Source organism: Dipodomys spectabilis, unplaced genomic scaffold, assembly GCF_019054845.1.
Source record: "Dipodomys spectabilis isolate Male_0828 unplaced genomic scaffold, ASM1905484v1 ptg000018l, whole genome shotgun sequence".
Lineage (NCBI taxonomy): Eukaryota > Metazoa > Chordata > Mammalia > Rodentia > Heteromyidae > Dipodomys > Dipodomys spectabilis.
The window spans coordinates 5,234,130-5,248,426 of record NW_024870695.1 but is presented as its reverse complement, the minus strand read 5'-3'; the positions used below and the strand labels follow the sequence as shown (position 1 = coordinate 5,248,426).

At 39.7% G+C, this 14,297-nt stretch overlaps 1 protein-coding gene across 1 annotated transcript in view; it reads left to right on the top strand.

Annotated features, from left to right (window-relative positions):
- Positions 1-14,297, top strand: part of LOC122103566 (leucine-rich repeat-containing protein 37B-like) — a 44,222-nt gene that overhangs the window by 27,009 nt on the left and 2,916 nt on the right. Inside the window, exons 9-12 of the mRNA XM_042674172.1 lie at positions 4,347-4,465; positions 7,911-8,188; positions 8,450-9,703; positions 10,464-10,568. Coding sequence (XP_042530106.1) covers positions 4,347-4,465; positions 7,911-8,188; positions 8,450-9,703; positions 10,464-10,568 — 1,756 coding nt within the window. The remainder of the gene's footprint in view (positions 1-4,346; positions 4,466-7,910; positions 8,189-8,449; positions 9,704-10,463; positions 10,569-14,297) is intronic.

Here is a 14,297-nt window from a genome sequence, read left to right as displayed (position 1 = left end):
TTTTTTTTTTCATCTATTTAATACTGATGGTCTGAGGAAAAGAAGATAAAAGTTAGATGGGCCATACTAAAAATTCTCACTAAGTTTTAAATGTGCTTTATATACTTTGGATACAAGTTCTTCCTCTCAATTTATGTGCTTGTAAAGATCTTTTCTGTGTATGGCTTGCCTTTTCATTCCATGACTTGTCTTTTGAAGAGCAGAAGTTTAAGATTTTTAAATTTTTCTAAACTATTAACTTAGCACAGTTCTCTTGTATGCTTCGTGCTTTTATTGTCTGTTTTACCTAAGAAATCAATCTAAAAATGCACCGTTGTTGAGTATAGTTATATATATCTGTAATCTCAACTATTCCAGAGTCAGAGATCAGGAAAACTGCACTTGAGCCAACCTAGGCCAAAAGTCAGAGAGATCCTCTAGTCCAAGCTATGTGAGAAGCCTAAGAAGAAGGACCTCTGTCAGAGGATGGGCCCAAGCAAAACATGAGACCCTACCAGAAAAAGAAGGGTGGGTTGGGTACTTGGCTCAATGAGCACCTCCTAGCAAGCACAAGGGACTTAATTCAAAACCATACTACTAGCAAAAAAAAATTTTTTTTAAATTGTCTTAACTCAGATTTTTTCCTATATTTTCTTTCAGAAGTTCCATACTTTCAATTAGGCCTAAGATCCATTTTAAGTTAATTTCATATATAGTATATTTTATTTTTTGAAAGTTTAGAAAATATTCCTATAGTGCCCTATCATAAAAGTTGTACCGCCTCAACTACAGTATGGCAAACTATGTAGAACTTACTGTGCTTCCGTACAGATTGTGCCATGTCTGTGTGGAAAGAGGTACTTCATTGCACTCTTCTGTAATCGCTTCCATCAGGTTGCCTCCTTGACTAACTCCCCCGTATTGTCAAATCTGTTGGTTTCTGCTCTAATCTCATCTCCCTCAACTTCTCATAGTACATAGTACCTGAGTCCATCTCTCCCAAGTCAGTCAGGTGTTTTCATCTGGATGGTCGAAGTCCCCAGCCTTCTCACTTGCTCAAGGAACTAGGTCTACCCTCTTTTTGTTTTTGTTTCCTTCCAATTTCTTCTCCTCCCTGCATCTCTCTCTCTCTTTTTTCTTTTTGCTTGTGTTTGAAGATAGGAACACACTATATAGCCCAGGCTGTCCTTAAACTTGCACTCTTCCTGCTTCAGCATCCCAAATGCTGCCTTTTTCTTAGATAGGACAAACAATAATCATTCTCTGTGGCCTTGTTAGTCTTTTTGTTTTGAACAGGACATTAACATATATAATAACTTTTTAATGTGTGTGTCATTCTAACATCTGTTGATGTTCTGGGTTGGTTTTGCTTTGTTGTTTTGTTTTTTTTTCCAACTAATATAGGTATACTTCGTTACTCCTTTGTAGGCTTTGTCATTTTCTTTTTATTCCAGGCATTGTGAATTTTAGTTTATGAGGTACTGTACTTTTTTGATGTTTCTATAAATATATGTGAGCATATTTCAAGTGAGATTATGTTTCTCAAAACCTTTTTTAAAGTCAATTTGGATCTAACTTTTAAGATTTGTAAGGTAGGATTACAAAGGAACCTTTAGTGTAGAGATCATTATTCATAATTATTATGGCAAGACCTTTCTGAGTACCCAGTACCCTGTGAGACATTATATTTTTTCTGTCTGGCTTTCAGGAACAGGCAAAAATCCTAATTCTGTAGCATATTCTGTGATTATATTATATATTACCCAGTCTAGTTCTTTTTTTTTTTTTTTTTTATGAGGAGGGGAGGGGGTCCAGTCGTGGGCCTGAACTCTGGGCCTGGGTGCTGTCCCTCAGCTCTTCAGCTCAAGGCTAGCTTGAGCCACAGCGCCACTTCTGGCTTTTTTTTTTTTTCTGCTTATGTGGTGCTGAGGAATCGAACCCAGGGCCTCATGCATGTAAGGCAAGTGCTCTACCACTGAGCCACCTTCCCAGCCCCCCAGTCTAGTTCTTTTCCTCACACACATGTACTCACTAGTACTTTGCTGGATACTCAAGCCATCCCTTTGCATAGCTCCGGAGTTCTTTCTCTGTGTACTTCTTTCCCCTGTAGCACTCTGTTCTGTGACTGGTAGCCAACTTGTTTGACTTGGACTCTCTGCTCCATTTCCACAAGGAGGGAGTTATACATTCTCTGCCTGCTTTTCCTTCCTTGTACCAACCCTTGGAAATTCTCCCAGAGCAGAAAACTCTTATGGTAGTCAGATTTTCATCCCTGTGACAAATGCCTGAGAAAAACCAAGTAGGAAAGGTTCATTTTGGCTCCCAGTTTCAGAAATTTCAGTCCATAGTCATTGGCTTCATTGCTGTGGGCTTGCGATAAGGCAGCACATCATGGTGGTAGAAGCATGTGGCCAAGGAGGATATAGAAGCAAAAAAGGGTCCAGGGACAAGATGTAGTCTTCAAAGGTATATTCCTAGTGACCTATTTCACCCACATACATAAGACTATGTTGTAACCTGTTCAGCTATGAATTCATCAATGGATTGATTCATTAATGAAGTTAATACTCCCAGGAATCCTCAAAAGCAGCACTAGCTGAGGACCAGACCTTTAACACAGGATCCTGTATGGTCATATTATATCCAAAATGTAACCAGGTAAAGCTATCACAGAAATCTCTTCATTTACATTCCATTTCTTGGTGATGATTTACCTTGATTGTCTGATATCCAATCACTTGAAACTATTGTTAGTTAAATTGGTTTCCATCATTCCATCTTAGCCAGAGGCTAATGATAGTCTTTAAGTATGTTTTGTTTTGTCAGGTTGTAGCTGGGTGCTAGTGGTTCACCTCTGCCATCCTATTTAGGATGCTGAGATCAGGATGATCATAGTTTGAGGCCAGTTGGCCATATATATAGCAGCCCTTCTCAAGTCAAAGCTAGGTACAGTGAGATAGAGATTGTCCTCCTAAACTTCATGAGATTGGATAAATGGAGGTTCCAGGCCAACCAGGACAGAAAGGAGAAATCAGAGATAGATGATATATATCATGACTCAGTTTCCTTTATCCTAAAACAGTTCCCTATTTTTTTTCAGTGTTCATGATATTGGTACTTTAAAAAATTTAAGACAATTTTCTTTTAAATTGTCCCACAAGCTGGCTTTGTCTTTTCCTTATAAGTAACTGCAAGTTAAACATTTGATATAGCATTCCTACTGTACTGTGAAGTAGTCCTTAATGCTGTTTGATCACCGATTAAGGTGATATCTTAGAGAACTTTGAGCTTGTTTTGTGTCTGGTAATTAATAAATATTCTTTGAAGTAGTGATTGGAGATCAGTGAAGATCCTATTATGACACGTCTATCTTCTCACCCAAACTCTCATCAAAAATAGATCATCTTTGTCTGAATCCAATATTACTTAGCAGTCAAAAAATGAGTTTTTTGCCCGGTGCTGGTGGCTCACACCTGTAATCCTAGCTACTCAGGAGGCTGAGATCTGAGGATCGGGGGCAGGAGAGACCGTGAGACTCCTATCTCCAATAAACCACCAGAAAACCGGAAGTGGCGCTGTAGCTCAAGTGGTAGAGCGCTCACCTTGAGCTGAAGAGCTGAAGGACAACGCCCAGGCCCAGAGTTCAAGCCCCACAGCCGACCAAAAAAAAAAAAAGAGTTTTTTAAATCCTACCATTCCTACCACATTGATTTGCTTGCATTGCATTAAATTCATGAGTCTTTTGTACATGATGTTATACTTTATTATAATTTTTATTGGTTTGCTAGCAAAGCCTCACAGCCATGCTAGCCAAGTATTCTATGGAGCTATACTTTTGGTCTCCTTTATTCATGTGTGTGCTCAAATAATCCAGATTTAGCCTTTTGATTTGTTGTTATCCAACCACAAATATGGTTTGAACTATGCAATATTTGTGCCTAGGTAATTTCTAATATTATCTCCAGTATAAGTTGAAAGAGGAATTATGGCCTTTGGAAGCTCTTTGATACTTCTCTAGATCTCTGTCTTCTTCCTGTGCACCCTCAGCCCAGAGACTTTTGAGTTGATACCAGATGCTTCTGAGTTATGCTACAAATCTATATCACTCATTTCTAATCCCCATCACCTTAATTTGAGGAATACCATACACTTTTCCATGTTTCCTCTCCTGTTGCATAGCTCTGTCTTAAATCTTTTTTATTTTCAATATTCAAGAGCAGTGGCTTATCTTTGATAAAAAAAAAAAAGGTTGTCCAGGCCATGTTCCTCAACAACTCCTTTCTGTACAGCAATGATAGTCTTGGCCTATCTTTTCTACCCTGGTAATCCCTTCCCATTAATCTGATTCTCTGTGTTTCCATTTATAGGATCTTACCTCGCCATATGGCCAGCTGCCTCTGCCAATTTAAAAATCATATTGAAGTTATCTGCAAGACAATCAAGTTGATTTGTGAGAATTCATTTGTGACAAACACAACACATTGTCGTGAGTCTGTTGTCTGATAAATGTTTTCACTTTTATTTTTAATTCTTTCTATGCCAGTACTAAGGCTTGAACTCAGCACCTGGACACTGTCCCTTATTCATTTATTTATTTATTTATTTTCACTTAAAGCTGGTGCTCTACTAGTTAAGCCATAGCTCTACTTCCAGCTTTTTGGTGGTTAATTGGAAATAAGAGTCTTCTAGACTTCCCTGCCTGGACTGGCTTCAAGCTGTGATCCTTAGATCTCAGCCTCCTGAGTGGCTAAGATTACAGATGTGAGCCACTGGTTCCTGGCTTTTTTAAAAACCAGTGATGATTTTAAAATAATAATTGCCTTATTTTTATTCTCTAATACAAAGTTAAACTACCAAAATTTCTGAATTGCTCTCTTGCTGAATGGCAGGTTTTTAGTTGCTATTAGACAATAAAATGAAATAACTGCTCATATGCACAAGAACCAAGAGAAGGGAATACAAGAAGGGAGGGGAGCATCAATGGCCACACTATGGACTGTGTTCCCTGCTTGGTGCTTTGCTTCATATGATGCATTGCAGAATCTAAGCTAGTTTGATAAGCAGTAGATCTCAAGTGCTCTCTTACTTCTAAGGTTTTGGTAAACAGCTTTTGTTTTATTTTTGCATTTTTTTTTTTTTTTGGGTCCAGTCATGGGGCCTGAACTCTGGGCCTGGGCACTGTCCCTCAGCTCTTCAGCTCAAGGCTAGTGCTCTACCACTTGAGCCACAGCGCCACTTCCAGCTTTTTTCTGTTTGCTTATGTGGTGCTGAGGAATCGAACCCAGGGCCTCAGGCATGCAAGGCAAGCGCTCTACCACTGAGCCACCTTCCCAGCCCCTATTTTTGCATTTTTTTAAAAGGGCATATATGATTCTATTTTATTTAAAGTCCAAGTTTCCAATTCTGTACCTAGCAATTTTATTACCAGGCTTTCCTAATGGATGGAAGGCCTCCTCCATGCCTAGACTTTCTAATTATGAACTCTTGCCTTTGATATCAGGATTTCTTATCCAGAGATCACTCAGGTATGTGATCACTAAGATCACACAGATCACTCTAAGGCTTTTTTTTTTTCTGGTATGAGGCTTGAACTCAGGGCCTAGGTGCTATCCCTGTGCTGTACCCAGCAGTGCTGTCGTCAGCTCAAGGCTAGCTCTTTACCACTTGAGCCACAGTGCCACTTCTGGTTTTCTGGTGGTTTATTGGAGGTAAGAGTCTCACAGACTTTCCTGCTTGGGCTGGCTTTGCACTGTGGTCCTCAGATCTCAGCCTCCTGAGTAGCTAGGATTATAGGCATGAGTCACCAGTACCCAGACACTAGGGCTTTTTCTGTATATTAAGTTCATTAACACTAACTTCATGGGTCTCTAGATAGCTTGACATATAGAAAGCTTAAATACATAAATAAATAACATCTAGATAGCTTAAATGATGATCTCTATTGGTGATCTTAATGTAAATAATAGTTACATAAACACAGTGTTACTTACTCTTAAAAATTGCTTTTTAAATCAAATAACCTTATTTCCTTCTCCTAGAGGTGGAAAGAGAAAAAAAATGGCATCTCTTTTTACAGTTGAGAAAAAAAATAGAACCAGAAGAGTCAAGAGCTATGTCCAAGTTTTGTCTCCTCCACTGAGTTCTCTACAGATCTAAGTTCCTCAATTCTGACCATCCTTAATTCCTCCCCTGACCCTTAATATAAACAAAAGTAATTCTCTAGGAAAAGAAACCTAGCTATGTCATGAGACACAGACCTTCTTGTATTCAAAGCTTAAGGAGATTCCTAAATAAAGCTGAGGAGTTTGAAATGCAACTAAAGCAGTGTAGAGGGTTGGGAATGTGGCTTAGTGGTAGAGTGCTTGCCTAGCATGCATGAAGCCGTGGGTTCTATTTCTCAGTACCACATAAACAGAAAAGGCTGAAAGTGGTACTGTGGCTTAAGTGGTAGAATGCTAGCCTTGAGTAAAAGACGCTCAGGGACAGTGCCCAGGCCCTAAGTTCAAGCCCCAGAACTGGCAAAAAAGAAAGAAAGAAAGAAAAAGCAGAGTAGATATCTGATAAAAGTAGCTATTTCAGCCTTGTATGGTAGCTCCTTCCTTTAATTCCAACTATACAGGATGTGGGAAGTAGAAAGATTGTGGTTCCAGTCAAGCCTAAGCAAAAGTTAGCAAGACCCAATCTTAGTAAGATGGGCATGGTGGTGCACATTTGTACTGCCACGTAAGTGGGATCTGTAGGTATGAGGCTGCTAACAATGGCCAGCCCAGGCCAAAAAACAAAAACAAAAAACTGAGACCCTTCCAAAAAATAACTAAAAATAACTTAAAAAACAGATGGGATGATAGTTTAAGTGACAAACCACCTAGCCATTGCAAAACTATGGGTTCAACTCCAAGTAATGCCAAAAATGTAGCTTTTCCCTCTTGTATTTTAGGACCTCAAGAAATTATAGATTTATTGGACATTGTATGTAAGGAACATAGGCATACAATCAGGCAATCTTATAATATCTTAACCTATATTCTATTCCCTTCTCTAATAGAAGGAAAGTACCAAAATATTATACTGTTTTTTCTGTGCAGAATCTGTTATTAAAAGAGCTAGAATATATGGGAGCAGAGCCCAAGTGAAGGTACTGGGAAGGTAGGTGTATTAAAAACAAGTCCAGTTGAGGATTTATCAAAAGGAGAGAAACCTCTGAGTTAGCATCTCTGCCCTTGTTATCCTGAGGACCATCCTTTGTCATGGTTTCCAGCGTGGTAGGAAGAAAACAGCACACTCAAGAGGTGGAGAGAAGGGCTGGGAAGGTGGCTCAGTGGTAGAGCGCTTGCCTTGCATGCCTGAGGCCCTGGGTTCAATTCCTCAGCACCACATAAGCAAAAAGAAAAAAAGCCAGAAGTGGCACTGTGGCTCAGTTGATAGAGCGCTAGCCTTGATCTGAAGAGCTGAGGGGTAGTGCCCAGGCCCAGAGTTCAGGCCCCACGATCGGACCCAAAAAAAAAAAAAAAAAAAAAAGAAGTGGAGAGAAAAATCCTGTGCACCTTCTACAGCTGTGGCAGGACAGGATATGGGGCATGTGAATGTGGAGAGGCATGGCTCTTCTGCAGAGAAGCTACTCAGGGAATGGGTATTTGTTTTGAGTACTAGGCAGTTGGGATGTTCATTTCTAACACAGTTCCTATATTTCACACAAAATTATGTACTCAGATGTTCTGAGTAGGTAACTACTTTGTCAAGGCACACCCATTTTCTCTTTTTGTTGCTGCCATTTCATATGCCTAAGTTTAGGTTTATTTTTCTCCCCACTATATGGCATTCAAATCTTCTCTGACCTCTAATGTATTTGATTAGTATGTGTGGCAGTGCATTAAAAATAAAATACCTTTCCCCAATGATCCCTTACAAAGCAGTTTCTTCCTTTCTGACAGTTGAAGAAGCAACAATAGGAAACCCAGATGGAGCATTCATGAAGGTGTTAAAGTCCCGGAAGAAGAATACCAGCACTGAGCTGACTATTGAACCAGAAAGAGAATATTCAGGAAAAAATGATGCTAGCTACTCAGGCTTCTTGAACGAGCAGTTAGATTTTAATGATGAAAGTGATATTATTAGTGCATTGAACTATATATTGCCGTATTTCTCACAGGGAAATCTAGATGATGTAGAATTGACATTGTTACCATTTATTAAACTGCTTTTTACAAATGTGCAGGGAGATAGCTCTCAGAATAACATAAAACCCAACAAAAAGAGTCCCGTTCTTAAACCTGTTCCCAATAACTCAGTTTACAAAAATAAATTGAAGAAGCTTTATTTTCTGGAAAATCTGTTAGATGCAGAAATTCAGGAAAAAATTGATGAGGTTAAAAATAAAGAGAAAACGGCTATGGTTATGCAGTCCAACCTTTTAGGTCCCAAATTTAAGCGCCAAATTGTCCAAAAGAAATTGCAGAATGTCCATGAACAGGAAAACACCTGGGCAGAGATGGAGAGTGCAGAGGAAAGACTGCAGAGGTTCAACAGAGTCCTCAAGGGGCCAAAAAGCATGCAGAAAAGGCACTTCAAAGAAGTGAGCAAACAAAGGAAACAGAGTGGTTGGCCTCTTGTGAAGAATATTGCTACAGAAAAAAGATATAGGAGACTACCCCTAAGGGAGCTAGAGCAGCTTCATGTGTTTCAGGAGCCGAGGAAATTGGTGGGAAATGCCTTGCCTACACAGCCCTCTTTCATAAAGAAACATAAGGCAATAGCCTCTTCTTTCCAGAAACAAGACTCAGCCAGCAAGGCCTCCTTGTCAACCATTGTAAAATCCCTACATGAGGTCAGAAATAAAGACAAAGACTTAGCTTATAGCATGTTTATTTTAGAAGAAGCAAATTCTAGAGTTAAAAGCATGGAGGCTTCTAATCCAATCATCTATTCCCAGAAAAATTACCAATTTCATAAGACTGGCTCTCCTGTGGCACACAAAATACCCAAGGCCAAACTGAGCCGAAAGTTCAGAAAGAAAACTTCACGCTTTAGGCCAATGCTTGGCAACAGGCCTCCATTTTTTCCAGTAAGGAGCCTCATAGATTCCCCTTCAGGAGGGGACTTTTCATCTTTGAGAGAGTTGAATTCTCCAGAGAACCCTTTCCCAGAATTCTATGCTCTTTTAGATCCATCTCTAGACAGGACTTCTGTAGGAAACCAGACTGCAACAACTGCTTTAAAACAAAGTGTTCCTGTGGGAAAAACTACTGTACCAAAACAAAATCACCATAAAAGCATCATTCAGGAAAAGGATGCTACTGAAGATTCCACTGTGACTGAGTTCAACGTAATGCCAACTATTAAAAAGATCAGTGAGACGCAATGGGAATACCCCAGTGTAGGCACTGACTCACCTGTCAAGCCCACAGACTCCTCTTCCCCATTCTTATCGTATGCTGATCATTTTGAACTACAGGTAAACCAGCAGTTGAAGTCCCTCATTCCCAGTAATGATGTGAGAAAGCTCCTGTCTTATCTTATCCGGACCTTACATTTTGACTGTACTGAAACCATAGTACAGGAAGTCTGTTCTAAGCTCATCTCCAGAATCGGCCTCTTGATGAAGTTTCTTAGCAAACAGCAAGAAGTCAAGGTGTCCAAGGCTGACTGGGATACAGATCAGTGGAAAACAGAGAACTACATCAATGAAAGCACTGAAGGCCAAGGTGAACAGAAAGAGTTAAGTCAGGTGAGGACAACTATAGAACAAGAGATTCCAACTTCTCCATCATTAAAGATATACCTTTAAAGTGGAAACCTAGGGGCTCTAGTAAAGTTCAAAGTCATGTGACCAAAACAATGTTTCCTACTTTCCTCCTTTATGGAGAGTGAAGTGGACCTAAAACACATACAAGTGATAATAGAGAAAATGCAAATTAACTAGGCTTGTAACACATTAAATTTATTTTATTGTAAAGGTGATGTACAGAGGGGTTACGGTTACATAAGTAAAGTAATAAGTACATTTCTTGTCAAACATTGTTACCTCCTCCCTCATTTTTCTCCCATTTTCCCTCCCTAACACATTAAATTAAGATGCTCTTTTAAGAATTTGCAAATTACTTACATGGAAGAATGGGGTTTTGAATAGTTTTCTTCCTTACAATCTCTGTTGTTTTTTCCTGATGAACAACTTTTATTAAATATCACAATCATGTAATTAATAAAACTTCAGAAAGCCTTTTAGTTCCCCAAACAAAATTAGGAATTGGAAGGTCAACTTCAACCCTGTATCTTTTCCTGTTCTCCTATATTGCTTGCTTTAATTTTATTTTTTTTTATTATTATAAAGGTGATATAAAGAGGGGTTATAGTTATGTAATTCAGGTAATGAGTACATTTCTTTTTGGACTGTGTCACCCTTTCGCTCGAACTCTCCCAGTTTTTCCCTCCCATCTTCATCAATCTCTTTTTTTGTTGTTTTTAACAAATTATCCTTTTTTTTTAAGCTTGTACAAGAAGTTCCGGGATATGGCTATAACAACAAACTCATCTTGGCAATATCTGTGACTGTAGTAGTAATGATCTTGATTGTAATTTTCTGTCTCATTGAGGTAAGGACCACAATTCATTCAGATTTCCAGATTGTATCCTGTCTTTGTAATAGATTTAGAACTCACAACTTGAAAACCAGAGCCATTTTACCACTCTTCAGAAGATAACTTGTGGATAGTATAGACAATTTTCTGTTTATGGAACGGTATTTCTCAATGTACTTCTCTGATATGGTGAGATTACTCCTAAAGGAAGCAGGAGTCTAATTTTGTATCTAGGAGTCAAGGCATGGGGGTCACTTTACAAGACCTCTTAGAAGTCATCACTGGCCTCTGCTTATGACTCCTGGCCTTCCTTGATATCTCTACAAACTCCAGGACTGCTTTTCATTTCTTTGCACAGAGTTTAACCTTGTATCTGTACTTTATACTCCCATGTTTTCCTCTGCTTTGTCAAATGGTAAGCTCTGTGAAGACAGGAAGCAGTCTTTTACCTGCAGTTGATAATTATTTCCTTTCTGCTATGAGAAGTAAAACAATCCAACATTTGTTTAAATAAATAGAGCTGGGCAGTGGTGGCTCACACCCGTAATCCTACCTACTCAAGAGGTTGAGATCTGAGGACTGCTGTTTATAGCCAGCCCATGCAGGAAAGTCTGTGAGACTCAACCACCAGAAAACTGGAAGTGGCACTGCGACCAAGGTACTAGCCTTCAGTAAAAGAGTTCAGGAACAGTACCAGGCCCTGAGTTCAAACCCCATAACCAAAAACAGGGAAAAAAAAAAAAGAAGAAGAAATAGGGATCAGCAATCAATATGTCAGGTGTTCCTAAGTTGTGTGGCTTTGTGAGTTGCACATGTGACATTAACCCCAGATCCTTGCACATTTTGAGCATAACTCTACTACTGAGGTACAGTTTAGTTGCACACTGAGTTTAATGTCACCTTTCTAGTCATCCATAGGAAATGAACAGATTGTAATACAGTAGCTCCTTAAGTATTTTGTCAGGGCAAGTAACAAAAGATTCTTCTCACCTTAAGCAAATATATTTTGGTAAATGTTTAAAAAGAAGAAGAAATTGTAAAAGTATTAGAAGAAAATAGAAGTGATTTTTTTTTTAGGATTTAAAAAAAATTAGCGTACATTACTTTTACAATGGGGGCTTTATTGGGATTTTTTTGTTGTTGCTGTTATTGTGCTATACTGGGGCTTAACCTCAGGGCCTTGTGCTCCCTTTCATCTTAAGTGGCCAGAGCCATGCCTCCACTTAATGCTTTTTTCTAGTTAATTGGAGATGAGTCTTAAGAATTTGTGCTGGCTTTGAACCTTGATCCTTAGATCTCAGCCTCCTGAGCAGCTGGGATCACAGATATGAGCCACTGTTGCCTAGCACTTTTCTTATAGTGTTCATGAGGAGGTTTATTAATGTCTGTACCTGTATATGAATTATCTCAACCAACCTCACTCAATCACTCTCCCTTATCCACTTCCCTTCTTTTTTCTTTTCTTTCCTTTTCTTTTCTTTTCATTTTTTTTTTTTTTTTGGTGCTGGTGTGAACTCAGGGCCTGGGTGCTATCCCTGAGCTCCTTTTATTCAAGGATAGTACTCGGTCACTTGAGCCACAATGCCACTTTCCAGTTTTTTCTGTGATTTAATTAGAGATAAGAGGGGCTGGGAAGATGGCTCAGTGGTAGAGCACTTGCCTTGCATGCATGAGGCCCTGGGTTCAATTCCTCAGCACCACATAAGCAAAAAGAAAAAAGCTGGAAGTGGCACTGTGGCTCAAGTGGTAGAGCACTAGCCTTGAGCTGAAGAGTTGAGGGACAGTGCCCAGGCCCAGAGTTTAGGCCCCACGACCAGACCCTCCCCCCCCCCCAAAAAAAATAGAGATAAGAGTCTCACAGACTTTCCTGCCTGGACTTTGATCCTCGATCCTCAGATCTCAGCCTTCTGAGTAGCTAGAGAATAACAGGTATGATTCATCAGTGTCCAGCTTACCTCCCAATTTTTGTTTTTGCTGTCCCTGAGCTCCTTTTATTCAAGGATAGTACTCGGTCACTTGAGCCACAATGCCACTTTCCAGTTTTTTCTGTGATTTAATTAGAGATAAGAGGGGCTGGGAAGGTGGCTCAGTGGTAGAGCGCTTGCCTTGCATGCCTGAGGTCCTGGGTTCGATTCCTCAGCACCACATAAGCAAAAAAAAAGAAAAAAGCTGGAAGTGGCGTTGTGGCTCAAGTGGTAGAGTGCTAGCCTTGAGCTGAAGAGCTGAGGTACAGTGCCCAGGCCCAGTGTTCAGGCCCCATGACCGGACCCTCCAAAAAAAAAAAAACCTCCCAATTTTTGTAATGGGCTTTTTTTGTTCTATTTTCTTATACACAAGTAAACTACTTTAACATAGTCAACCTCTTTTACCCTCCTGTTTAGCACAGTCCCCTCCTGCAGGTGCTTTTCCCAACAAAGCCTTGTTTCCTGCCATTCATTTCCCTTTATCAGAGAGTATTAAAATTGCATCAAGGGATTTCATCATGGTATTTCAGACATGTATATAATTCTGTTTTGCCCAGATTAACCCTATTGCCTTCTGATTGTCTACCCTCCCAAACACCTATCAAGTAACATCTTTCACTGAGACACTCTATGCCATCTTCATACACAGTAACACTGTACTTCAAAATTATTCATCCTCATTTTTTTCCATCTCTCTTTCATTGTCCTAAATAATCCCATAGTTAGAATTTATGTTCTATCTGCATACACACCTATGCACATATATGTATATATGTACATGTCCACAAATATGTATGTTTTTAGGTTTAGCTTTCACATATGAGTAAACACATTTGGCTTTTTGAGCTTGCCTTAACTCATGTAACATTAATATATATACCCCAAATAGCTTGCACCCTAGTTCATTGTGATATGTCTCTCCATGTATATACTCAATCTCATCCTCTCTATGACTTTCTTTTTTTGGGGGGGGGAGGGGTCCGGTCCTGGGTCCTGAATTCTGGGCCTGTGCGCTGTCCCTCAGCTCTTCAGCTCAAGGCTAGCACTCTACCACTTGAGCCACAACGCCACTTCGGCTTTTTTCTTTTTGCTTATGTGGTGCTGAGGAATTGAACCCAGGGCCTCATGCATGCAAGGCAAGTGCTCTACCACTGAGCCACCTTCCCAGCCCTCTTTGACTTTCTTTTATCTCCCTTCTTTTTTGTGTCAGTATGTATATATATATACACATATATATATATATATATACATATATATATATATATATATCACATATATATATGTGTGCATGTATACAAACACACACACATACATATATATTTATGTACTGTGGAACAAAGAAAGATCTATTAATAGAGTAGAATACTTGAGCTCAGAAAAGTTAGTTCAGGGGCTGGGAAGGTGGCTCAGTGGTGGAGTGCTTGCCTTGCATGCATGAGGCCCTGGGTTCGATTCCTCAGCACCACATAAGCAGAAAAAGCTGGAAGTGGTGCTGTGGCTCAAGTGGTAGAGCATTAGCCTTGAGCTGAAGAGCTGAGGGACAGTTTCCAGGCCCAGAATTCAGGCACCATGACTGGCAAAAAAAAGAAAAAAAAGAAAAGTTAATTCAAAGCTGGTGGCTCATACCTGTAATCAGGAAGGAGGCTGATATCTGAATATTGGAGTTCCAGCTGGGGCAGGAAAGATTCTTTTTTTTTTTTTTCTCAGTCATGGGGGCTTGAACTTGGCCTGAGTGCTGTTCCTCAGCTCTTCAGCTCAAGGCAAGCACTCTGCCACTTGA